We start from the raw sequence: 27,400 nt of genomic DNA, 5'->3' as shown, positions 1-27,400 counted from the left end.
GGGCCCTTCCTAGATGCTAAACTCCTAATCACAGGCAAAAGGGCACAAAGAGAACATTGTAACCTTTTAAAGGTACCTAAATAGGTGTTTCCTCTCTTTTGCTGAAACTGTATGGGTGGCTGCTCATGACCCACATTTGGCATGGTTGATGTACATTTAAAGGAGAATAAAATTCTCAGCTCTGCGTAGTCCATGGAGGGTCTGTGAGCTTGACTTTGCATTCTGCATAGCTGGTAAATCGTATTCTAGCCCAGACGTTCCAGTTGGACCTACAGATTAATACTCTTCCATAATATTTAGACCCAGTTCCTGCAACCATCAGAGAAAGCCAAAATTGCCTAATTCTGCTGAAACCCCACTGCTCAGAGCCACTGAGCCACTCAGCAGGACAGTGGGACAAGAAGGTACAGAGAGGAGTATCCCGAGTTCTAGAGATCTGCTGTATAGCATCACACTTACAGTCAACAGCGCTGTATTGTGCACTTAAACGTTTGTTGAGAGGACAAATCTCATGCTAAATGTTTTCACTATATTAAAAAAAAAAATAGAGGGTACCTGGGCGGCTCAGTTAAGTGGCTGACTTTCGATTTTGGCTCAGGTCTTTATCTCAGGGTCATGAGATCGAGCCCTGTGTCAGGCTCTACAGTTAGTGCAGAGTCTGCTTGAGATTCTCTCTCTCTCTCTCTCTGCTCCTCCTCCCTCCAGCACGTGCTCTCTCTCTAAAACAAATAAATAACTCTTTTTTTATGAAATGCTATGTGTAATGGGTTGCAGAGGGATAGTGCCTGGAAGGGAGTGTAAGTGAGGTTCATGTTCTCTTCCATGATCCAGGTGGTCGTTACACAGATGTGTTCAGTTTGAGAAAATTCGTTGATCTGATGGATGCACCTCTCTGTATGTGTATTATAAAAAAATTTTTTAAGTAAAATGAGTAATTTCTCTAAAGAAAAGAGTCTATGTCATGTACACTTAGTGACTCAGGCAATTACACCAAATAATAATGAAAGCTGGGGCGCCTGGGTGGTTCCACGGGTTAAGCATCTGACTCTTGATTTCAGGTCAGATCATGATCTCAGGGTCATGAGGTCAAGCCCCAGTCAGGCATTGTGCTCAGCGTGGAGTCTGCTTAAGATTCTCTCCCTCTCCTTCCGATCCTCCCCCACACCCACTTGTGCCTCTCTCTCTCTCTCTCTCTCTCTCTCGCTCAAAAAAATGAAAACAGTAACAAAAACAGTAATAGCCATTAACTGGACAGCACATGCTTCACATATGATGCAATCATTAATCAAAACAGCAACTGTGTTATCACCAGCACCTCGGTATTTTTGGTGAGGAACTAAAGCATAAACAGACCTGTATTTTTAATATTTCCAAGGTAGCATAGCTAGTCAGTGGTGGAACTTGGATTCAGGGATGGTGAGTTCAAAATCCAGACTATAAACCACCTGCTGCCATGCAGTGGACTCTTACCCTTACCAGTTCCCTCAGTTGCTCCCTGCACCATTGCCACAATCACTAACTGAGACCCAGGTTCTGAGTTAGAAATAGTGATGTATTTTTGGTAGGAAAAAAATTCAAGAAACTAAAAATTATGAAGAAAAATGCTACAAAGTCCCACACACAATAATTTTGTCTGGTACCAAACACGGAGCTCTGGGATGTCCCATTGTTGATACAATGCCCTAGAATAGGAGAAAGTTGATAAAACAAAGAAGGCAATTATTCAGGAGCACGTGGGTGGCTCGGTGGGTTAAGCATCTGCCTTTGGCTCAGGTCAGGATCCCAGGGTCCAGGGGTTGAGTACTGCATCGGGCCCCCTGCCCAATGGGGGAAGTCTCCTTCTCCCTCTCCCCTTTCCCCATGCTCGTGATCTCTTTCTCACTCTCTCAAATAGATTTTTTAAAAAAAGAATCTTAAAAAAAAAAAAAACTTGGTTATTCAGTCACTAAGCCAAGTAGCCAGGAAATAAAACGTTTTGTAATATACACACAAGCCACCCAAAGTGAAGATCTTTCTGATTGCTTGAGTATCTAAATGCATAGGACAGAGGAGATTAGTCCCAGGAAGAGGAAAGCCCTTTTTTGGAGACCACTGCCAAGAACATGTGAGATATTGGGGAATCCAGAGCTGTGTATTGATCTTTGACGGTGGGGAAGGTAGGGTCTGAAGAGGAAAAGGGAATCTTTCCATTGGAATGTCGCCCATCAAGAGAAGTCCAGAGGCAGAAATGACCAGGACGTATTCAGGGCACCTTCAAAACATCAAACAGAGCAAATCTATTGGTAGGTAGTTGAACAGGTGGCTGGGGAGGTTCATGAAGAGCTGTGAATGCCTGGAGGAGGCTGATAGATTTTAAGAAGCAGACAGGGCAAAATCCATGTAAATTCTCAAATCATAGAGTACAGGTGGGTGGAGCATGGGAGAGAAGAGACCATAAGGAGGTAGTGAGGTGGCTGATGAGGGCCTGCAATGGCAAGGGAGCTGCCCGGAAAACCAGAGAAAGATTTTTTAATAACCTGGCAGGACTCAGTGACCAATTAGATGTAAGGGACGGAGAAAACAGTCTCTCTAACTACTGTTTATCCAGAAATGTTTCAGAAATGAACTTGGATAGGTAGGGAATTTACCTGAGTCGAACCACAGAGGAGGAGCAGGGAAGAAGGAAGAGGAGGAGGAGGAGGGCCGACCTACTAGGTGATGGAATGGCACGCTGTCCTGAGGACGGGGAAGGGACCCTCACACCAATTAGTTTTGGGATCACATCACTTACTTTCTCATTTCTAAAACTAGGAATTTCATCCAGGAAGCACCTGTTGAACATGTACCCTGCATCAGGCACTAAGCAATTGTCCGTGTGTTTCCCGTGCAGGTGGGCCGATGGGGTACTCCATCCAGGGTAAGGTCCAGCCTGGGTTCTAGCAACCCAAGTGTGGCCAGTTCCTTTAGCAACTCCTAGCTTTTGCTTCCCTCTAGTGGCCACGTTGCACCACTGGACTTGTGCTTTTGGCCCCTTTGTTCCTGGAGAGCTGATGTGAAAGGGAAAGTGAAGAGGTCTTCAGGACGGAACTGAGTCATAGATCATGCACAGGGTCAAGGGAACAGGTAGTAAGCAGTGTCCAAAGGGCACACTCTGATAGTTGGTAGCCACGTGGGGAAGTGGTGATAAGAAAGATCCAGTGTCATGAACCAGACATGAGACGGAGGGTGGCAGTCAGTCCCAGAGCAAAACGAGCAGCAGAAAGCAGAAAATCCCATTAGGACTCAATAAATGGGTAAGTGTGGACAAGAAACAACTGTGGGCCACAGATAAAGCCCCTTCTTCACACTGATGGGATCAGGGATAAGGGAAAGTCTGTTATTCACTGAGGGCAAAAACTGGACAATTTATAAGGACGACACTGTGAAGACTCTGGGAACCCCTTCATTAGCTGCTGCTGCTTTCCTTGCTGGGCACATGTTCTGGATCGTTCAGCTGGACAGCTGGCATCCCCTCCAGTTCCCACTACAGCGGGGGGTGGCCGGGTAGTAAGGAAGCTGAGAGGCTGGCATAAGGCAGGGCAGGTGCTCTGGGATCTCACTGGCTGGTAGGTAAGCTCTTGTCAACGGTCACAGCCAAGGGCAGGTGACGAAGCTAATAGCACAGCAGCCCTGAGGGGAGACAGCCGTGGCAGCGCCCGGTGGGGCAGTCCCGTGAGTTAGCAATGGGAAGAGCAAATCACTTCATGAGGGACCCCCTGCCTCATCCTTGGGCCAGCACCCCACACTCCCCTGTTGTCGCGTGTGGGGTGTTCGTATGAGGTTCCCCAGTGGACAGTAAGCTTGGTGGCGGTGAGGCCGTCACAACGGTCTGCCTCGACCCTCTGTGCCCTGGTGCACAGCTCAGGGGCTGGCTGGTGAGAAAGCAAATAAGTACGTGGGTGGCGTAACTGGACTCATAAGACCTGGGGTCCTACTTCTGTGGTTTTCTGCTGTGTGATCCTGAGCAAGACAGTTCACCTCTCTGAGCCTCGGTTTCCTCGTCTGTAGCATCAGATCCGACTGCTAGCTTAAAGGATCGGGGTCAGAATCTGACCTGTGAGGGTCAGATTGACGCCTGTGAGTCTCGGGAAGGGCCCCACAGGTGCGCATCGTCGTCTTATTCTGCTTGAAAAGAGGAATTAACCAGCTGGTGACTCTGGGCCTTGGCGCTGAGCGAAGCATGTAGAAGGTGCTTCTTCGGGACGTGCCGCCAGCAGCGGGCTGGCCTCTTTGCTGAGACGGGTTCCCCTCCTGGGCCCTCAGCAGCTCACCCCTGAACTTCCCCTACGCCCTCTTCTCAGTCTGGTCCTGGCAGACTTGCCCCCTGTGCTTAGATCGCCGAATACCGGCCAGGCTGACAGGTGCTCTCTGGGCAGCCGGCGGGAGAAGGGCCTCTGTCCGGGGGTTACTTTGCCAAGTCTCTCTGCGCCAGCGGACCTCTCAACCTCTACCCTGTCCCCTCGGTGTAAACATGCTATTCACCTGGTCTGGCTGAAAGTTCCAAGAAACCCTTCCCAGCCTGCCGTGGCCTGTTGTTTGTCTGGGAGCCCTCCTGCAGGAAAAGAAGCGAAGTTCATATTCATGGCTCTACAAAGGGAAATTGTAACCTAAATCGTACCCCACACCTTTTACCCCTGGGCTTGCTTTTATTTGTTTATTTTTTATTTTATTTATATTTTATTTATTTTACCCCTGGGCTTGCTTTTATTTATTTTTTATTTTATTTCTGTTTTATTTATTTTACCCCTGGGCCTGCTTTTATTTATTTTTTCCAGTCTCTCAGTCTCTCTCAATATGTGTCACTAAGGATGGCTTAGAAATGGATTTCTCTACTCCGGGCACACAACGTTAGTGCAGGAAACACGCCCTGGGTACGTTCCAAGTTGTGATTACTGGTTAAACAATAGATAACATTTATTGAGCATGTCAGGGTTTACGCCTGTGAACTCGTGGAATCTTTGCAATGACTCATGTGTTCCCTATTTTATAGATAAGGAAGATTAGCCAAAGAGAGGCCAATTAACTCACTTAAGGTTATAGAAACCGTGACAGTGGACACAGACTCAAACCTAGCGGGTTTGACTCCAGACCCAGTGTCCTGCAAATGGAAAGCGGTGACCACATCTGAATACCTGAGGTCAGGTGACCTTGTGCACTTCTCTGGAATCCTGTCCGGTCTTTGGCCAGATTGCCCCTGGAGCTCAACTGTGCCGTCAGTGTGGCCTGATAGCACAGAGCACCATTTGCCAGAATGCCTGAGGGCAGCCCACAACTTCTCATCTTCTCTCTACCAAGAGGGCAGCTCTTTGTAATCCCCGGGTCTCTCCCAGCCGCCGCTCTCAGGCCTCTGCTGCAGGTAACCTTGGGTTTTCCTGTGGGCTCTTTCCTCCTTCCCCAGCTCCGGCGTGTATTGCAGGAAAGTGCCCTCCTGCCCAGGTTCTTAGAATCAGAAAGTAAAGGCAGCTCAGGGAAACACAAGGGAGCCAAGAGACACCCCGCCCCCCTGGTCAGGACCCTTATCTCCAGACTAGGGGTGAAGGTTGCAGAGGCCTGCATTCATTGGCAGGCGGTGCATCCTCCCAGCCACGGCTGCTGACAGCTCGTGCCCAGCCTAGATGGTCCCTGAAGCCTGCCCGGGGAGCACAGAGATAAGGGGCAGAGAGAATGTGCAATCAGTTTGCATTTCCTCCCTCCCTCCCTGGAGAGCTCTGACCCTCCAGCATTCGATAAATTCTTGTTGGATGAACAAACGAATAAACATTAAATTAAGCCAGATCTGAGATCCTTGTAACGTCCACTCGGAGCAAATCTAGCTCCCCCTCTGGGTGGAGGGTGCCTGTCTGCTAGGAGCCTAGGCGTAGTGGGTATGAGCCCCGTCCTCGTCCCTACCTCGTTCTCCATGGCTGCCTCTCACTTGGATGAATACACTGGAGCATTTCAAGTTTGCAGATGCCACAAAACTGGAAGGAATCGCTAATCTGACAGATGAGAGGGTCCAGGATACAGGTTAGCCCAAAGTTTGAAGTTAACAAAGATAGATAATTCTCTGAGCTGAAGCCTCAAGTACAGAAAGGAAAGAAGCTAGCTCGAGAAGACCCTCGGATTGGGCTCTTTAGGAGGCTGCATGCTCCGGAGAAGCCAAGCGACAGAAGACTCTCGGACCACATTGATGGAAGTAGAGTGCCTAGGCCTAGAAGTGAGTGCTGGCTTAGTCTGTCTACAGGATTGGGTTCAGTTCTAGGTGTCCCCAACAAGAGAGACAGTGACATACTGTAGTTCATTTAAAAGAATATGATGAGGGACATCTGGGTGGTTCAGAGGTTGAGCATCTGCCTTTGGCTCAGGTCGTGATCCTGGGGTCCTGGGATCGAGTCCTGCATCGGGCTCCATGCAGGGAGCCTGCTTCTCCCTCTGCCTGTGTCTCTGCCTCTCTCTCTGTGTGTCTCTCATTAATAAATAAATAAAATCTTAAAAAAAAAAAAAAGAACATGATGAAAATATTGGAAACTACACATTTGAGAGCCATTTGAAGGAATGTTTGGAAAAGAGAAGAACTTAAGAATTATCAGTCTAGTCTTCACATAGGTGGAGCTCCGTGGAAGAAAGGAAGAATTCTCATGTATTACCCTAGAGGGCAACTAAGAACCATGGATAGAAATGACAAAAAAAACAAAGAAAATGTTTGGAATACTGTAGCTTTCCACCAGGAGGGAACAGGGCCATAACATAGAGAGCTAGATGCTAAAAGGGTCCTGCCTTGAGTAGGAATTTAGAGTAGAAGCTCACTAAGGTCCTGGGCTTCTGTGATCTGTAATCTTAGCTGCCTCTCCTGGCTTCGCGTCCTCTGCAGTTTTGTCCAGCTTTGGATTTGAGGATCCTCTTCCCACGCTGACACCAGTCGATATATCAATACATTAGTGCAAGTGTGGACTCGAGCCTTAGGACATTCTCCTCAAGGGACGGCGATCATTCACTTAGCAAAGTTTACTGAGAAGTGCTCTGAACCCAGAATTTGAAAACCCGAGTCTGGTCTTGACTCTGCTACTAACGATCTTGGGGTCCTCAGTTTTCCTACGTAGGAGGTAAGAGCATGGAATAATCTCGGTCTTAACTCATTTACTTACCTACTAACACACTCATTCATTCAAGTAATGTTTATTGAGCGTCTACCATCTTCCAGATATTCTCTTCCTTACGTAAGTCCTTCCTCTTTGGGGGATTAATTTTTCTCTTCTGTCAAATAAGGGGATTGGATTCGATGAACCTCAAAGTCCCTTGCACCTCGGGTAGACCCTGAATCCACCCACCAGTGCCATCATCTCACGACACATTTCGTAGCTTTGGCTAAAACATTATCACCTAAGGCCTGGGTGAATGCTTTGCTAAGTGAAAAACCATTTTGTGGTTCAGGCACTCCTCAAATCTACCTATTAACTCATTTTTTTTTTTTTTTTTTAAATGGGGGATAGGGCAGCCCGGGTGGCTCAGCGGTTTAGCCCTGCCTTCAGCCCAGGGCCTGATCCTGGAGACCCAGGATCGAGTCCCATGTCGGGCTCCCTGCATGGAGCCTGCTTCTCCCTCTGCCTGTGTCTCTGCCTCTATGTCTCTCATGAATAAATAAATAAATAATCTTTTAAAAAAGAGGGGATGAAGGGATTAATTTTAATTCATATCTATCAAAGGCACATCACATTAAGAGAAACCAAAAACCGAAATAAACAGAAGGAAAGAGAAAAATCAAGAGGCCGACATGCTAATCATAACGGTTGCCACTCACTGAATGCTTATTGAGGCAAATTTCTGCGACCTTGAAAGTCTACAAAGGCCTTTCATGTGCCCTCATCCTGACTGTTTGGACACAGACTTCTTTTTTTTTTTTTTTTTAAAAGATTTATTTATTTATTTATTTATGATAGACATAGAGAGAGAGAGAGAGGCAGAGACACAGGAGGAGGGAGAAGCAGGCTCCATGCAGGGAGCCCGACGTGGGACTTGATCCCGGGACTCCAGGATCGCGCCCTGGGCCGAAGGCAGGCGCTAAACTGCTGAGCCACCCAGGGATCCCCTGGACACAGACTTCTAAGTTGGTAATAATTGCCACTCAGAATGTTGAAGGAATGGCTCCATTTTCTTTAACACCCTAAGGTGGTTGTTGAAAACTGCTGTCCTTATGATTCTTTTTTTTTTTTTTTTTTTTTAATTTTTATTTATTTATGATAGTTACAGAGAGAGAGAGAGGCAGAGACACAGGCAGAGGGAGAAGCAGGCTCCATGCACCGGGAGCCCGATGTGGGATTCGATCCCGGGTCTCCAGGATCGCGCCCTGGGCCAAAGGCAGGCGCCAAACCGCTGCGCCACCCAGGGATCCCTGCTGTCCTTATGATTCTTGATTTGTTGGGTGTCACCTGACTTTTTTCCTCCTCTCTCCCTGAAAGCTTTTGGAATGCCCTCTTCACTGCCGCTGCGTCCTGACACTGTGCTTTAGAGTAGGTCTTTGCAAAATTAATCACAGCGGGCTCTTGGAGCAGTGATCGGTGTGGCAGTGTGAGCCCTTCGGGTCCTGGAAATTGCTCTGCACGATTTATTCCTTTTCATTCTGTCGGTCTCGTACTTGTTAGGTCGATTCTTTCATTTTCTTACATCTTCTCTTTTATTTTCCTCTCTCTGTTCTTGTTCTACTCTCTGGAAAATTTCTTTGACTTTATCTTCCAACTCACGTGTGACGTGTTTCATTTCAACCGTATTGCTAACTTCGCAGAGCTCTTTCTCATTCTGTAATGTTCCCCCCTTTGTGCAGCAGCTCGTTCCTTTTTCATGGATCTAACACGTTCCTTACCTCTCTGAGGATATTACGGTGTCCGTGGAGGTTTGTTGTCCTGCCTGCATTTTGTTTCCTCTGAGTGCCTGACCCTTTTTGTTGATTTAACTTGGTCTCTGTCGGAGGGGCTTTTCTGCAAAGTCTGGTGATCTTTGGCTGAATCGTATTCATATTTATGAATGAGGCACCAAAAAAGCTGAGCGGATACTCCGTGTGATCGAAGGAGAGTATTTACTGGGAAATGTCGCTCTGCAGTGGAGGGAGGGATCTCCAAATGTCAGAACTTGAGTATCGCCACATCTTTTTGGTTTCTCCAATGAAAGACCCTCGGATCTGCACAAAACGTTCCTATTTGCCTTCCAGTGTCCTGGGAAACAGCAAGATCAAGGATGGTGGCCATCTCCCTATTCTGTATGTGGGCCTTCAGTGGATTTCAATTTTTCAAGCAGGTGTATATCACATAGAGGAGGGACCCAGGGGTCTCCTCCCTTCACAACCCCTCTTCCCTTTCTAGTGCCACCTGGACTCTGACCCTCAGTGCAGCCTGGTCCTTCCATTTCTCAAGCCTTTCCCAGGGTCGTGCCGGGCTAATGGCAGGAGCTTGTATCGCCTCTCTGTCCTACTGGGCCAGAATCCACTCTTGCAGGGACTTCCTGTTATTCAAAAATATATTGACTTCTCGTGTCTACTCTCACCTCTCATTCTCTTTGTTCTTGGTGCTTTATATCTTAACCCCCTTGTGTCATTTTTATCAGATTTAGGAATTAATGAAGATATAGATAGGCAAATGATTGAAGGATAAGATAATTTTTCAAAAAGGGTGGCGCCTGGGTGGTGGCTCAGCTGTTGAGCATCTGCCTTGGGCCCAGGGCGTGATCCTGAGATCCTGGGATCAAGTCCCACGTTGGGCTCCCTGCACGAAGCCTGCATCTCCCTCTGCCTGTGTGTCTGCCTCTCCCTGTGTGTCACTCATGAATAAATAAATAAAATCTTTTTTAAAAAGATTTTTTTTTTCAAAAAGGGGTCCCAAATAAATCAACTGTGGGATCTGGAACTCACTGACAAGAAGAGGTGGGCAGCCACGTGAGAAACATCAGGTATTGCAGCCACTCATCGCAGCTACATACCAGGCAATAGCTTAAGGGCTTCGTTCACTCGGGCATTCAATGAGTATTTGTTGATCGCCTGCTCCGTGCAACATGTCACTCTAGACACAGGAGATGTGACAATGAGGAAGACGGAGAAGGCTTCTGCTCTCCTGGACCTTATATTTGGCTGTGTGATATGGCAACAAATAAATAAACAACTTGTTAAAGATAAGTTAATAAGTATTCCCAAAAAAATTAAACAGATTTGGGTGTTAATGAGTGAACTACTTCACCCATAGAATATTAACACCCGAAGGGCCCCTGAAATCCAATTTCCTTATCTGAAGAATGAGGAAGTTCAGGTACAGAGAGGGGAAGGGATTTTCCCAATGTCACACACAAGTAAAACCTGCACCAGCACCAGGCCTCCTGATTCCCCGCTCCTGCATTCTTCCTGCTATTCATTTCTACACAATTCTTGAGATCTCTACTCACTGCAGACCACCCTGTGCCTCTCTGTGGCTCCGCCTTCCATCTCACCCTGGAGGAACCAACTAAACTAAATAGCTCCGTCAGTTGCAGTCAGAGGGGCCCCAGCTCCAGCGAACAAAACTGAAGCCAATCATTAGCGTTAGACTCTTCATTGGACTTGGCAGCAACACAGGCTACCTTCTGGCTGAAGGCATCCCAGGGCTCCACAGCTGTGTCCCTCGCTGCCCAGACATTGTTTTACACCTGTTTCAAATCTCAATCAGGGTAGAAACAGAGCACTAAACCTGTGTAAAGAGGTCTCCTTTCTAAAGAGCTCATCTAAATTTCACAGGAGTATGAGGACAGGTTTATAGAGGTGGATTTTAAAGCGGCTATCCTGGGACACCTGGGTGGCTCAGTTGATTGAGCATCTGCCTTTGGCTCAGGTCGGCTCGGGCAGCAGGTGTTGTGGGCCATTGTCAGACTCCTGGGTGGGAGCGTTCTTCAGACGGACAGTGCATGGGAAGCAATGCAGAATGAATCCTCATTTTCCATAAAGGGATCCAGGATCCCACCATCCCCTTGTTTTTTTGCAGAAAAAACTTGCGCTGAGTTGAGGGACCCCTTTTTTTTTAATTTAATTTATTTATTCATGAGAGACACAGAGAGAGAGGCAGAGACACAGGCAGAGGGAGAAGCAGGCTCGCTGCAGGGAGGCTGATGCGGGACTCGATCTCAGGACCCCAGGATCACAACCTGAGCCAGAGGCAGACCACTGAGCCACCCAGCTGCCCCAAGTTGGGAGAACCTTAAAGGCATCTGAGTCACCTTCCCTAGAAGCTTTCAGGCCAGTTCTTCTAGTTACCCCAGGTTAGGGCAAGACTGCATTAAAATTATAGAAAAGGTAAAAGATCTGATTTACTTCTGAGATAATTTACATGCCTATTTACAGCTGGTACAGTCTATCCCCATTTTTTCCATTTCTTCTCTACTCCTAACTTACTGCGAGAATTGATTTGTAAACAAGCATTTGGAGAACTAAGTCTGTTGATGACACTGTCCTAAGTGCTTTAAAAATATTATCTCGGGACGTGTGAGTGGTTCTCAGTTGAACGTCTGACTCTTGATTTCAACTCAGGTCATGATCTCAGAGCGGTGAGATCGAGCCCCACATTGGGCTCAGCATGGAGTTTGCTTGGGATTGTTTCTCTCCCTCTGTTGACCCCCCCCCCACACACACACACACCCATGTGCTTTTTCTCTCTAAATAAATAAATAAAAATCTTTTCAAAAATATTATCTCATTGGGGTGCCTGGCTGGCTCAGTCAGTAGAGCATGTGACTCTCAATCTCAGGCTTATGAATTCAAGCCCCGTGTTGGGCATGGAGCCTAGTTAAAAAAGAATCATCTCCTTTAATCTTCGTACCAACCTATGAAGAAGATACCGTTCTATCCCCATTCCACAGATGTGGAAACTGAGACCAAGAGGTCAAGTGACTTGCTCCTGGTCACACAGCCGGTGAGGGGCTCCAGAGCCCGTACGTAGCCTTCAGGAGAATCTGGTGGAGACACAGGCAGGCAGAAGCCGAGGGCCTAGAACAACAACAGTAGAATGCTGGGCACGTTGTGTTCTACCCCTGGGAATATTGCTGGAAACTCCCGCAGGGAATAATCAGATCTTTTTCCATAACATGAGGAAGTTCTTAGGGTTAATCTCGCTCACGCTGTTTATACACGAAGGAGGTTCAATCAGCCTCCACGTAGTAATCAAGCAAGAATGGACCTAAATAAAAGCAATCATTTCTGGTGAATATGAGTAGAACAAGGGTGGTTATGAAGTCTCCTCTGTGTGTGTAATGGTAGCTGCTGGAAAGAGGCCGACCCAGAGCACCTCAGAGCAGGGAGGACAAAGTCCACCCAGGGACTGGGCATCAGGGGAACAGGTTCCACCAGAAGTAGGAAGTAGTCGGGGACCCAGAAAGGAAGAGGCTGGCAAAGTCAGGGGAGGAGAACCAGGTGATGACTCAGCAGCAAGGTGGAGCTGGGTGGGCTGGGCAGAAATCTAAGCGATTAGCATCAGAAAGGTTTAGCAGCCCCTTTGCCCCCAAGGCCCTGGGGAGCCAGGCAAAGAAAATGCCTGAGAAGGGCCCAGGAAGGGGCCGGGTCAGAGACTGTGGGGGTGGGGGTCACAGTGAAGGCAATTAGGTGAGAGACGATCATAGAAACTGAGGTGCACGGCCAGAGAAGACTCCGAAACACCTGACTTCACCCTGAGAGCCTGCGCACCTGCTCAAGGCTCCCAGCATTTCCCTCCTGGGAGTGAGTTTGGTCTTTGAATCTAGAATGGGATCGAACTAGTAGATTGCAGGTTGAGCATCCATTGCCAATAGTTTGAAAATCAACAGTACAAATCTGAGGCAGCCTTGGAGATTTGAGCAGGGTGTGAGGGCCCTTCCTGACACCCGTCCAATCACCTGGGACCTCTGCGGTGGTGAGAGGTCAGCGCCCTCCCTCCGTACCCCCGTGGTTTCAGCCAGAGGGTGCCCAGCCAACAGGAACAGGGTTCACAGAGACAACTGTTTGAAAGATTTGCAGAGGACATGGAAACAGTTCTTAAAGGCTGCGGGGAAAAGATCGAGGTGAAAACAGCTGTTGTTGGCACCCCATTCTCTGAAGACCTGTTTAAATTTCTGGGACAGAGATTTAGCTCAGGGGGAGAAGTGGGGACTTTGTGAATGTGCCCCTGCGCTGGCAAGGGGACAGTAGAGAGAGTGAGGTGAGGGACAGCGGTGAGAGTGGGGACATGGTCACTGGTCCTTTCTGGGTGGGAGAAGAGAAAGTAATGAGCCTGGGACCCTGGGAGACAGCGGAGCAGACACAACAGAACTGGACAGAAAGAAAGCTGCACATGTACTTTTCCAAGAGACTCCTCATTTAGTATTTGTGATGGGATTTGGTTTTTATTAGTTAATGAGGGGCACACTCTATATAATTAATGTCAGTAGGTGGCGTGACTCATCACAGTCCAAGAGAAGGCTTAACGCGTGAGGCATGAATGAATTTTTTTTTTAAGTATTATTTATTTATTGAGAGACACAGAGAGAGAGGCAGAGACACAGGCAGCGGGAGAAGCAGGCTCCATGCAGGGAGCCCAACGTGGGACTCGATCCCAGGACCCCAGGGTCACACCCTGAGCCGAAGGCAGACGCTCAACTTCTGAGCCACCCAGGCGTCCCAAAAATGAATTATTTTGAAGATTTCAAGTACAAATGTTTTAAGGGTTCCAAGATTCCTCAAAGGCCTTTTGGCCTCTCTGCCCTTGACCCCTCCTCTACGTGGCAAGGGAACATTCCAGTACTGACTCCAGTCCTGGCCACACCACGGAGGTGAAGCAAACCAGGACGTTCATCCTATATTTGAACCATAATGGTTCCTGTCTGGGTCTGTGAGCGCCAGAGAAAGTACCTGTTGATCATCTCTCCTCCACTTTCTCCTCTGTCTGGCCTGGGCAGCTCACGGGAAGCAAAAACCACCATCTACTGGGGTTTCCCAGGTTTCTCTTGATCTTTGAATTATAGAAGCATGTAGCTTGGCTCTTCGTCCTCATACACTCCCTACTGCAGCCCCCAGCTGCCTGTGGGTGGGTCTGGCTGTCACTTGTCCAAGGAGGCAGTGGGTCTTGTATCTGGTGACATGCTGGGCTGTTTGCAACCAGAGCCTCAGGCTCCCTCTGCTTTGCTGCAACAGTCTGCAAAAGGGCCGTTGCTATCCCTGGAAGGGCTGCAGGTTGCCTCTCGGGCCTTGCGCACACTTGACGTTGGGAAAGAATCCTGAGGTTGGCACGCACGAATGACTCCCCTGAAGCCTAGGAGCCTGGTGATAGAAATAAATTCTCAGGGTTGGCAGGAAATTTTGTGGTCATCTAGTCTAACATTCTACAAATGGAATTTGCAAATTCTACAAAGTTCCAGTAGTGGAAAGTATAATCAATTTAAGGATGCCACCAGCCACTGAGGAAAAAAATGAAAAAGAACATCAGTGACATTAACTCAGCGGACCTTGTGTTCCGGTGGTGTGGGTGCTCCCGTGTAGCAGAGACTGGCCAAAACGTGTAAGCAACTTGAGGTAGGCCAAGACAGCCCTGAGAGGACCAGTAACTCAGGCCAGTGGTCTTCTCTCCACCTGCCTCCAACCCCCTCCAACCACAAACATACCTAGAACTTGTGCATAATTTGCTCTGGTATGTGGTATAAAGACATGGGATTTGTGGTCAAGGGCTGGGCTCAGGGCAGCTGGGTGACCATGGGAAATCATGTAGCCAGTGTTTCTCAGGCTGTATCTCAGGGACCCCTCGTGCAGAATCATGAGTTGGGGGAGTCTTGCTAAAACTATGTGTCCGTAGGCCTCCTGAATCATGACCTGTGTTGGCGGGGGGGGGGGGGGGGGGGGGGGGGGGGCGGGGCAGGCGAGCAAGAAACCAGCAAAGGCAAATAAACCAGCCTGTGCAAATAAACTCCATAGGTAATTTTTATGCCTGCTCTTTGTTCCAACCAATGATCTTGGCATTTCCGAATTTAAAGGTCTTGATGGGTGAGGCAGAGATGGTACCACCACCTGGTGGTTGTGAGGATCAAGTGGAGGGTTCGCGTGAGAGCGCTCTGCGTCTCAGCCTCCCACACCACCCTTCTCAGGACGGTGCTTTAGGGAAGGGAGCCCGGGAGGGGGACGCAGGTGGAGTCCGTGCATTTAGTGGCACCAGGGAAGGGAAATGGAAAAATGAGCCAAGAAGCGTGTTTGCTTCTTCTGTCTCCTTCCCTCTCCCCCCTTCCGTCCGGCCAGTGTCGCTTCCTGATGCGATCTCAATGGCAGGACGGTGCCCATCCGCAGATGCAGACGTGGGCCTCCAGCGGCCTCCCCGCTCAGGGCTCAGGGCTGGGGGGCGACACAAGGTAGGACTGTCGGTCTGATGCGGCACGTGACCTTCTGGAGCCCACTGTGACATTCAAGTTCCTTTAGTAGGAAGTTCTCACGGTCCTGAACCCTGAGCTGCTGGTCCTGGTGGGCCTGTTGCTTCTCTCCCCGCCGGGATGCTCACAGAAGCCTCCCGGGACGCGGGATGCGTGCTCCCTGGCTCGGCTGTAGGGGCTGGTGCGTCAGCAGGGCCGCTGGTGCAGGCCGTGCAGGCCTGGGGCGGGGCGGGGGGAGGGGGGTGCCCTCGGGGACGCACAGACAGGCCACCTCCCTGAGGCGGCAGGGAGGACTTTCCCACTGAGCCACTGTCGCAGAACCTTGGGGAGAACAGGCTGCCCAGCTGGGCCCCCGGGGCCCCATCTCTCCCCTTCTCTTCCCTTGTTCTGCCCCTAAGTGCAGCTGCTCTTTCAAGAGAGAGGCTTTGTGCTTCGCCCTGCGAGAGAAACTAAGAGCCAGTGGTTTCTCGTGGTGGAAAGTGAAAGTCTGGGTGTTCAGGTCAAAGGGAGGCTGTTCTTACCCCCGGGGCCTCTCTCCCCACTTTTATTGGTTCTGCCCCAGAGCCAGTGCCGTGGGGAAGAGCCAGGCCCAGGGGAGGGCGGGATGGGGCCCTGAGGTAGGGTTCCTAAGGCCGTGACCCGCCTTCCTCCTTCCCATCCTGTTCCCTGGGCCCCAGTGGCTGGGCTGAAGGTAAACCAGATCCTCCGATTCTCCTTCTCCTTCGACTTGCTGGCTCTTTTTTGTGTCTTTTTTGTGTCACCGGAGCCTCTGTTTCCCTGCCAGGGCTCCAACTAGGGGTGGGGGGAGGGTCAAGGCTACAAAGCTTGGGACGCAGGAGGTCAGCTCTTGCATGATCTCCAGACTCCAGGTAGCAGCGGGAAGAGGGAGTGAGTCAGAAGTGGTGCCCAGTAAGTCGGAGGGTGGGCCCTGGGGTGGGGGGGGTGGCACGGAGAGCACCCTGGGAAGAAGCAAGGAGACAACTGGGGAAGGGGGTGCAGCGCACCGTCAGCGGGAAGCTTGGCCCCGGAGGAGAATAACTCCAGGCGGGCAGGGGGCATTGGGGTCAAGCTGGGCCTGGCGGGCTCCAGCCTGCGGTGGCACCTGGGCATGTGCCAATTACTTTATTCTCTTGTTTTCTTTCCTGCTCCCAACTCCCTGTGCCATCTCCTGCCTCCTTTCTGCTCCGGCTCCCATCGCTCCTCTTTCCTTCCTCTCCTCCTCCTCCTCCTCCTTCTCCTCCTCCTCCGCCTGCATCCTTCCTCTCTCCCCTCCCGCCCACCGCCCCCTCCCTCCACCCCTCACATTTTGCTCCACCCCCCCCCCAAGCTCTCTGGTGGATGTGAGTTGACCGTGGTCCTCCAGGACTTCAGCGCGGGCCACAGCAGCGAGCTGACCATCCAGGTGGGACAGACGGTGGAGCTGCTGGAGCGGCCCAGCGAGCGGCCCGGCTGGTGTCTGGTGCGCACCACGGAGCGGAGCCCCCCGCAGGAGGGCCTGGTGCCCAGCAGCGCCCTGTGCATCTCCCACTCCCGAAGCAGCGTGGAGATGGACTGCTTCTTCCCCTTGGTCAAAGGTAGGGGGATGCGAGGGGGCGGGCTCGGGCCCAAGGCCGCTGGCCCCAGAATGTCCTGGAACTAACGTGTCTCATGAGCCAGTTTGACCTCTGACACCTGCTTGTGAAGGGAGCAGGTTGGGAACTCGGAGAAACAGCCACCTGCGACTATGGGAAGGTCTCGGGTCACTTTTGTGAGTTCGTTTCCTGTTCAAGTGCAAGCTGGATTGGGTGGCCCCGAGTCCTCGTCCAGCTCTCCCGCTGCACCGGGGAACTGTCCCCCGGGCTGGCGCCCAGCCTTCCCCCTTCTGTGCCGCCCACACCCCCGCTCCAGAGCCACGCTGGGCCCCCTGACCTCCGCCCCAGTGCCTGTGATCACGCAGGGGCTCCGGGCAAACCCCGGACCAGCACACGGCACCGCTGAGTCGGGCCTGGCCCTCCCCTCAGCCCTCCCAGGGTTCCAGACACTTATTCATGGGGCTCGAATGGATAAGTTATTTGAGCCCTGGCTTCTGATGTGTATAAGCTCTGTGTTATTTATTTTATATGAATTCTCTGCTCGTTTATTCACTTTTTCCCTCGCACCAAGGAGGCCGAACTATTCAGAACCATGGTTCTGTTCTCCAAGGCGGGGCGGGGCAAGGGGGGCCCCTGTGGATTGGCAGCATCAGCATCCCTCGGGAACTTTTAGAAATGCATGTTCTCAGGCACCACTCCAGACCTCCGGGGTCAGAAACACTGGGGCGGGGACCAGCGGTCTGTGTTTGACAAGCTCTCCGAAGGACTTTGGTGCTCACTTCAGTATGACAACCACTAACCTCGAAAGACAAGGCTGGCAGGACCTCTGAAGCCAGTCATTGTACACTGAGTAAACGGAGGCCCAGAGGGTGAGGCCAAGTTCTCCTGGTTCTGAGCTGATTTTCTTGACTGGTCACAGGATCTACAGGTGCCGTCTGCACAGACCCGTGCTGGGTATTTATGAAATGGGAAGAGGGTAGGGACATGTTGGGAGGCAGGGACACCAGGGACACCAGGGTCACCACGGAGACCCTCTACAGACCTCCTGATGGGTACTGGGGGCTGATGAAATGTCTGAAATGGTCCCGACTCTCAAATTCCATCTGGTCTACCTCTAAAGCCGGCCTTCCTCTCGTCCACCAGATGGCGGTACAGGTTGCCTTATTAGGGCTGCCCGCCTCCTTCAAGGAGTTGGATTTTAACTAAAACCTGGTTCTCTTCCATCCACACACACACAGATACACACCCCTGTGTCTGCTTCCCCCAATTTGGCCATCACCTGCTCCTCCCCCCTTTTCTCTGAAGACTGAGGAGGGATGGTGTCAGGAAATCGTGTGGAGTTTGAATTGTGGATACAGCACCTCAGTCCTTTGAAGTAGCCACTGGAGAAACTCATGGTACTAGGGAAGACAAGATCCCTGACCCCAGGAATGTGGTTCTCTTTGAAGTCCGACCGAGGGAAAACGGGGGCACAAGGGGGCCAGAATTGCGAGGGTGGATGATGTAAAGTTCAAGCAGTGCCTGGCACGCACGCAATACCTGGTAGTTGTCATGATAAGTTGTAGTTGTGACATCATTTGTCATCGGTTATTCAGCAAAATAGCTACAGACTTCCACATCCAGTCTAGAGACCCCCGTCTCTGGAGACAAGACCAAGGACAGAACCTCATGTGCCAGGGAAGGTCTGCAGGTGAAGGTGGTTCTATCAGGAAGGACTCTACTTCCAGGAAAGAGCTGAGACTTCATTTTATTTTTATTTTATTTTATTTTATTTTATTTTATTTTATTTTATTTTATCTTATCTTATTTTATTTTATATTTTATTTATTTATTCATGAGAAATACAGAGAGAGAGAGGCAGAGACACAGGCAAAGGGAGAAGCAGGCTCCCTGCAGGGAGCCCGACATGGGACTCAATCCTGGGATTCCAGGATCAGGCCCTAAAGCTGAAGGCGGCACTAAACCGCTGAGCCATCCAGGGGTCCCCGAGCTGAGACTTCCTGACATAGGCCCAGCCTCTCCTGCGTCCCCTCCTCGCCCCCACCCAGCTGGGTGACAGCAGCAAAGCCACAGTGGAGAAGCAGAGAGCAATCAGAGGGGGTGTGTGACCCAGAGGCCTTCAGGGCGAGAGCTCTACAGGGAGACAGATTGGTGGAGGTTAAACAAGATACCAGGGAGGAAGGATGGAAGAGAGAAAGTAGGGAGGGAGGCAGGCTTGGAACTTTCCAGCTCTCTCCACCAGCCGGCAGTACCCTACAAGGGCCTACCACCCATTTCCTGGGCTCTGTTTGCAGGCTGGTCTCTCTCTCCAAGCATAGGCCAGTGAGCCTGGCGTTGAGAGGGCGGCTCATGAGCTCACACTGCCCTCTCGCCGTGTGGGCTCAGAATATGCAGGCGTCCAAAGCCTGGCAGTCAGGACTCCGTGGAGAAGCCCTTATGGCCCAGACGCAGCCTCAGCTGCAAGTACGTACACTCGGCGCATGCCCTGGAAAGCCACCTCCCTCTCCGGGGCCTGCCAGGAGCCTTGGGCTCTCAGCAGAAAGTCAGTGGCTCCTTCTCCCATTCCAGCGGGCTGCCCGCTGGCCACCTGGCCTCTCCCCTCAGCTGATTTGTCTCCAGCAGGTGCTCCCCTCACAAGCTCCGCACAGCTGGATGGAGAATAAAACATTCTTCTGGGGGTTGTGGAATAGGACACGTTGGCCTCATCCCATATCACTAGAGGTCAGAATCTGTTACTTTTTCAGTTCTGAGAAGGAAACTGGTCCTCTTAGCCTTTGCAGAGAGCATCAGATCAGGCTCCTGTGGGCTATGAAAAGCGGGGCGGTATCGTAGGACATGCTAAGTGCCACACGAGTGCTCAGGCCATGACTGTCGCCCCTAGAGATGGAAGCAGAAGAACCTTGGAATGTTCACACTAAGGGGGTCCTTGGGAGGACCACCGGACCAGGGTTCTCAACCCTAGCTGCATAGACTCACCTGGAAGCTTTACCAAACGACAACGCCCAGTCCCCACCTAAAACAACCGGATTCAGAATTTCTGGCATGGGACCCGAGGGTCAGCGTCTTTTAAATGCTCCTTAGGTGACTCCAACGTATAGCCAGGACCGAGGACTAGTGCACTACCTAGTTTTCTTTCTTCTAGGAGCACTTTTGGGCACAGGAAAGCAAGGGGACTTCTCACAAGCCATAGGGAAAGTGGATGGCAAAGCTGGAGGAGATCCAAGGCTCCCACCTCCCTGCCCAGGCTCTCCACCACGCGCTCTGCCCATTGAGCTTCCGGGCAGCTCTCGGGCTCCTCTCTTGTCTTTCCTTCCCGTGCCTCTCAGGAGATAGCGGTTGGTTGTTTCCTTCTGATACATCTGCGGCAGGACTGATGACAGGGCTGTGTGACCAAGCGGGGGGCCTGCCTTTCCTATTACCTTGCAGCCACACTGCCACCCTCACTGGGCTTGGACGCTGGGGGACCTGGTCATTCCTCTTCCTAATCGATCCCTTCTCACTTTCTCAGCAGTGAGCAGGGGAGGGCGGTGCCTCCCAAGGGGCAAAGACTTTGTAGCAATGGTTTCAAGTCTGGATACGCCTGAGAATCACTCAGAGAAGACTTTTTAAAGGTCTTCTGATGCCTCACACCTCACTGCAGACCGGTTAATTCAGAACCACCCAGGTCCTGGGTATCACTATTTCTTCAGCTCCTTGGTGATTCCATATTCCATGAGTGTTGAGAGTCCCTGCCTTAGGGGGTTGGCAGCCTTTCCTAGGAGACATTAAAAAAGACTTAGAAGGGACTAATATGCAAGTTACATAAAGAACTCCTACAACACAACAGGAGAACAATTGAATTTAAAAATGGGCAAAGGACTCGATAGACATTTCTCCAGAGAAGATATAGAAGTGACCAATAAGCTCATGGAAACATGGGCAGCCTCACTAACAATGATCTCGTGGTGGTGGAATCAAGCTCCACGTCCGGCTCCTCACTCAGAGCAGAGTCTGCTTCAGATTCTCTCTCCCTCCTTCTGCCCCTCCCCCCGCTCTCTCTTTCAAGTAAATAAGTAAATCTTTAAAAAATGTTTAGAAATTTAAAACCACAGAACAACACCAGGCCTTGGCGAGGACGTGGAGAAATTGGAACCCTGTGCACTGCTGTGGGAAAGTAAAATGGTGTGGCTGCTGTGGAAAACAGTAGAGGGTTCCTCAAAAACTGAAACAGAATTACCATGTGATCCAGGAATCCCACTTCTGACTAGGCACCTGAAAGAATTGAAAGAGACCCAAGAGAGAGATTAGCAGCACTATCCACAACAGTGAAAAGGCGGAAGCAGCTCTAGGGCCCATTGATGGACAAATGAATTGTGGTTGTTTTTTTTTTTTTTTTTCTGGTTAAAATTAGTGGTTTTATTTCCATCTGTAACACTAGCAGGAATCCAACAGACTGATGTACAGGGATATAGTTTAAATGTAACAAAGAAAGATTTGAACTATGTACAATGAAGAAAGGAAAATGATTTTTTTTATCAATCTTTTCCTATTTTGCAGTTTCTGAATAGTAGAAACTAAACGTTTTTTCCCCAATTTAATTTAGTATGAAGGAATAGGAATACAACCTTTATGATCAACCATTTGTCCTTAAGCACAAAACTTAAAGGAGATTTTGGCTGCATGGTGGTCTTGGTTTCTGAAGTCTGGGTACTGCTGGAACCTAACAAAAGAGTTTCTATGAAGCTCAGAAGGAACTTAATGGCAATGACATCCAAATAGAGGGCAGGCATACCTAGCATCGTGCCGATGAGAAATGATGTCCTGCCCTCCTTGACGCCAAGTAGAAAATTACTTTCATATGCACACAATGGGATATTACCTGGCCTTAAAAAGAAAGGAAAATCTGACACATGCTACAACATGGACAAACTTCGGAGACGTCATATTAAGGGAAATAAATTGGTCAAAAAAGAACAAATACTGTATGGCTCCACTTATATGAGGTACCTAGAGTAGTCAAATTCATAGAAACAGAAAGAAGAATGGGAAGAGAGGAGCAATGGGCAGTTAGTGTTTAATGGGTAAAGTTCCTATTTTATTTTTTTTTTAAAGATTTTATTTATTTATTCATGAGAGACACAGAGAGAAAGGTAGAGACAGAGGCAAAGGGAGACGCAGGCTCCATGGAGGGAACCCGATGCGAAACTCGATTCCGGGACTCCAGGATCACGCCCTGGGCCAGAGGAGGGTGCTAAACCACTGAGCCACCCAAGGATCCCGAGTTTCTATTTTATAGGATGAAAAAAGTTCTGGAGATGGATGGGGGTGGTGCACAACAATGGGAATGTTATTACTTAATGCCACTGAATTGTATACTTAAAAATGGCCTAAATGGTTAAAAAAGAAAAAAGAAAGCACTGGTCCTCGGTGCTCCTGCGCCAGGCTCCAAAAACCTCAGGTTTCCACACATAGCTATCTTAAAGCATCTGTGTTCCTTCTCCTTTCCTGAAGTTTCTTCCCTGGCTGTAGCTGAACACTGGAGAAGCATAGGGAAGTAGCAACACCGAGGCGAGGGGGGTGAGCCCTATGAGCAGAGGTCCACAGGAAAGGGGCAGTGGCCTGAGTGGCCCTGGCTCCTTCCCAGGGAGTGCTCTCCTATGAGGTCTCCCAATGATTTCACTGTCATCACCCAACTGGCCTTAGGAACAGCTCACCCAGGGCGTGGAGGCTGCGAAGGTATAGAACAGTAAGGAACACCTGGGCTCCGGAGGCACATGGCACCAACAGCCCAAGAGTCTGTGATACTGGTGACTCCCATCACTTTTGTGGCCAACTCAAAAATACCTGACATTTATGGAGCCTTCCCAGGGGTCAGGTTTCTGGGTTAGGGCCTTAACATGAGTAACTGCAATATATTCTCATTTTATACACAAGGGAAGTGAGTCCTAGAAAGATTAGGTGACCAGCCCAAAGTCGCGTCGCTTACAAGCGGCGGACCTTGATTTGAAGCCGAGTCGGTCCATTCCCCAAGGTCTCGTTCTTCACCGGCGTGCTCTGTGACCTCCCAACTCTGAAGGCATTCGCGACAGGTGCTCAAGTTCATTGCCTCTCCATCTGCCTAGGCTCCCCTTCATTCAGCCAGTCCAGCTGGATGAGCAATGAGAGAGAGATGGCCATACAGACTGCTCTCACTCTCCCTCCCCCCTCCGGCCTCATGTACTCCCTCCCTAGAGGTAGTCGCGGCAGACACACAGATTTTGTCCTGTGGGTGCTTTGCCCACGAGAAAGATCCTGGTGGCCCCAGCTAGAGCAGAAAAATTCTCATCAGCCCTCAGGATAGTACCCTGAACCAGGGCCACTTCTGATAGGGGCCAGCCTAACCCCGGAGCTGGGCCAACCTGTCCAGCGGATTTTCTGTGGGATGGAAACTTCCTGTGTGCTCTGCTGCCAGGAACCCAAATGGGTCTCTGCTATTCCCTCTGCTGTCAGATCCGGAGGATAAAAGGATCCTCCTGCTACAGACTCTGGAGAGCCCACCAAAAGTCTCTTAGTTTTCAGTGTGGTTCTGCATTAGGACCAGCTACTCTCAGGTTTTTGTTGATTGTAGGATGCCTACCACAGGGGTTCACCATAGGAAGCTGAGAAAATAAATCCCTGGAGGATGAATAGTTCCCAGACATGCCCTTTCAGGGGTGAAGTGACACGTTGAAAGTGTAGTCACTGGTCTACACTCCTGCTCCATGTGTGCATCTGTAACAGCTGTGAGGGAGCCACTTTGGAGATCAGAACTCACTTTCTCCTAGATCACAGTTGTACACTCTCAGTGATGCATGGGGGTTTCCATGCTAGCCCACAAAATTGCATTTAAGACTAACAGAGCTGGAAAAAAAAAGAATAATACAGCTGAATACAGTGTGTTTGCAGTAGAAAACGGTGGTAAAATGGCCTTTAAAAAGCACAATACCGCTGGATAAGAACAACTGAAACCAAAAAATAGTGCATTCGCATGAGAAGTCTAACTAGAGTGCTGATACTTCCCGAAGAAAAGTGTGTTTTAGGACAGATGGAGATGCACTGGTAGAGATTCTAAAAGGAGTTCCTAGTCGTTTTTCAGAATTATTAAAAGTTAGAATTAAAATTTCTCTTTTTATAGTTGAATGAAAGTGGGCCTGGATGAGACTTCATTTCACTTCAGAACATTGGCTTTTATGGACTCCCAGAATTTTAGAACTGGAAAGCACAATAAAGTCCTCTGGTTCACTCTCTCCCTAATATAGGGAGCCCCTTCTCCGTGTCCCTGAGCGCTCCCAGGGACTGGGGGCTCATTACTTCTAGAAGCAGCAGCTGCATTTTAGTGCACTTCTAATGAGGAGGAGGTCCTCTTACTTCATGCTGAACTCCAGATGCTTCCTGCCCATCCCTCCCCCTGCCTCCTTTCTCCAGCCCCCACTTGAACCCTGCCCCCCCCCACCCCGGCCTAATTCTCATGCTCCATCTCCTGATTTTTATCTAGAACAAAGTAATTTGCATATAAAATGTTAGACACGTCTTTCCTAAGGTACAGTTTTTCGGTACCTTATCTATGTACATCTTTTATTAAATCCTTAGGGCAGAACAAAATATTTTGGATTAAATTCAGCAATCCTGACTTGTTTAAAGCGGTTGTGTGTGTGTGTCTGTGTGGTTTTAGAAGTCCTCTTAACTGTCTGTCCTTGGATTTGGGAACTTCCAGGCCTCCGGCTTTACTCCTGCATATCGAGTGCCCCCCCATTGCCTCACGCACACCTCTGATCTGGTCTCCTTCTCTCTGGGCACAGCTTTGAGGCGATTGATTTCCACTCTGAGGCTCTCTACGGGCTTGTCTTTCTTCCTGGTTATTCCCCACAGTCATATTGCTGCTTATTCTAAAAAGAGCATTTTATTACCAGTCATCCTTATCTTCCTGAGTTACCTGTGGGATCCCCTCCAGTCCTAACGATGTCTGCTGTTTTTTCTCTCCTTAGTAACCCAAAGCAGTGTATCTAAGTGTCCTATGCTTAATCCGTCTATGCTTAGCATCAATATCTCCATTTTAAGGTCTAACTTCTTAGGTTTAACCACAGGAAATTGCCTTTGTTAGTTAAAAATGGTTGATTATCAGCAATTTCAGATGGTTCAACCTAATGTATTACGGTCATCCATCATTTTCTTAAAAGCGTACTTGCAGGGGCGCCTGGGTGGCTCAGTGGTTGAGCATCTGCCTTCGGCTCAGGTCCTGATCCCAGAGTCCCGGGATCGGGTCCCACATCGGGCTCCCTGCATGGAGCCTGCTTCTCCCTCTGCCTGTGTCTCTGCCTCTCTCTCTCTCTCTCTCTCTGTGTGTGTGTGTCTCTCATGAATAAATTTTAAAAATCTTTTTAAAAATTTAAAAAAACTGTAAAGTTGGTCATGTTGTGTACACAGGCTGTTTAGAGTGTAACGAAGTGACCTGGCTACCAGGAGGCTTTGCAGCAGATCGTAGCAAGCCGTTAGATGAATGATGACAGATATGGAAGGACCACGAGTCCTGGCAGGGAAGACCTGGGTCTGAATCCCGGCTCAGCTGCTGACTAGCTTAGGTCCTTGGGCAAGATTCTGAAAGTCTATAAAAAGGGGCAACAGTACCTACTTCCCTTGAGTTAGACTTCCCAGCCTAGGACCTCAGCAGAGGTCAGTTCATCTCCCTGCCTGCCCTTTGTCTCAGTTCTTATAGCTCCACGGAGGTGAGTCCAGGGTATTTCCAGCCTGAATCCTTTCCAGGCCTGTTCACAGAGCAAGGTTCAGTGTCTCCTTTCACGCATAGGTTCTGCAAAGGTCCCAGCATTATTTCTAGTCTATACCCCACTTCCCTCAGTTTCTCTTCCTGGCCAATCCTGGGCCCTTCCCCCAGGCTACTAATAGCAGGTCTGTCTGGCTCTATGATTCCCACCTCCCACCTTCCAGTAATGGTTTACTCCTCTCTCCTTTATCTTACCTCCCACCCAGAAGGTTGAGGCCCTACCTGATATATTTGAACAGAAAATTCAAGCTGTTCGCTGGCTTGTCCCTCTCAGTGACCTGTTCTCTTTCAATGATGACCTCTGGTCAGTGAAGGAACTGTTCGGATCACACTGTAGAAATAGGCTGACCTGTGTGATGAAGGGTGGTACGAGATGTCGAGTGTTAGGGTTGGGATGGGTGTATCCTTCCTCAGAGGGATGGGCCAGATGTGACTCAGGGGTAACTGACCCTCACAGTCTGGGAGCCCTCAGAGGATGGAGTTTTAGGAAGAGGGAGATGTAGGGGCCATCCAGTCCACACTCCCCACCCCCACCCCTTAAAAAAATGAAAGAGAGCAGGGATAGTTGGAACGTGTGCCCCAGGCCTACTTTGTTCCTGGCGAGATGTCCTACCTGCAGCTGTCTACTCTCCATCCGATATTATTTAGGTCATGAAAGGGTTTGGAATCGAAGCCTCAAGTAGGAAGATGTCAGGCCAGGCCATATCCTCCTCTAAACACACCCCACGTACAGCTGAAGCAGGAGGAGGACATGTGCTGTCAGGGGACAGAATGGGTTTCTCCGGGGCCTTCTGCGGAGATCCTGCCTTTTTCCGTCCTCAAGCCCGCCTGCTGTGACTTAGCTAAATGCCAGATGCCCATTTCAATAGCGTATTTTCATGCCTTCTAGTGACCACAGCAAGTCTGTGAGGTCTACGTGAAGATCGTGTCCCCTTCTCGTCTAGAGGAGAGGGATGCCGAGACCTGAGTAGCAGCCTTGTTCCTGGCCTGAGCCAGAAGATGGGGCTCAGAGGGAGGATGAGCACCTTGGGATTCAGTCCCAGAGAGGAGAGGCTGGCGATGCTGGAAAGGAGGTCACCCCAGTAATCAGAATATTCCCCTAAAAGAAGGCAATGCAACTTGCTCTTCCTGGAGCTAGCTCAGCTAAAACCACTACCCCCAAAAAAGAACAAAAGGACCAGAAATGCCAGGCACTGAAGGTGGCTTGGGAAGCAGAGAAGGAGCAGGTCTGACTGCTGGGAACATGCCTGCTGTATCTGCTCTGAAAGGTCAGAGGTCGAAGGGCCCTAAAAGCTGCCAGTAGTGCTTGCAGGCACACGAAGCGGCCTTCAGCAGCGGTGTCCTGATGCTGCTTCCAGGACATCATGGTCAGGACCCTCCCCTGGCCTCCTCGACGCCTTCCCCTGTGCCACTTGAACCTTGAGAACCGCTTCCCCTCATGCAGGACCTGTGTAGGATTGAACCTGCAGCCTGAACCCAAACCCGGCAACGTGTCAAAGTCCTTCAGCTTACACCTCGTGCCGTACTTAGCACCAGCTCCTCGTCCTCTGGGAGCAGAGGGGCTGGCCCCTCACCGAACAGCCTGTCCCTTTCTTTGTCCTTGCCCCCCCCGATAGGGCCGGGCCATCTGGTTTCCCACCATGGCTCCCGGGCCCCAGCCGGGCCACTGATCCTAATGCTACCACCTGCC

The 27,400-nt window shown here is 50.0% G+C and overlaps 1 protein-coding gene across 19 annotated transcripts in view; it reads left to right on the top strand.

Annotated features, from left to right (window-relative positions):
• KALRN (kalirin RhoGEF kinase) overlaps window positions 1-27,400 on the top strand; it is a 657,335-nt gene that overhangs the window by 501,169 nt on the left and 128,766 nt on the right. For all 19 annotated transcript variants that reach the window (XM_072811625.1, XM_072811621.1, XM_072811628.1 and 16 more), the window contains one exon: window positions 16,691-16,937. In XM_072811625.1, the coding sequence (XP_072667726.1) occupies window positions 16,691-16,937 (247 nt within the window). The remainder of the gene's footprint in view (window positions 1-16,690; window positions 16,938-27,400) is intronic.

The sequence above is a fragment of the Canis lupus genome, chromosome 35 (genome assembly GCF_048164855.1).
Source record: "Canis lupus baileyi chromosome 35, mCanLup2.hap1, whole genome shotgun sequence".
NCBI lineage: Eukaryota > Metazoa > Chordata > Mammalia > Carnivora > Canidae > Canis > Canis lupus.
Note: the sequence above shows the minus strand (reverse complement) of the source record. Positions and strands in the feature narration are given on the sequence as shown.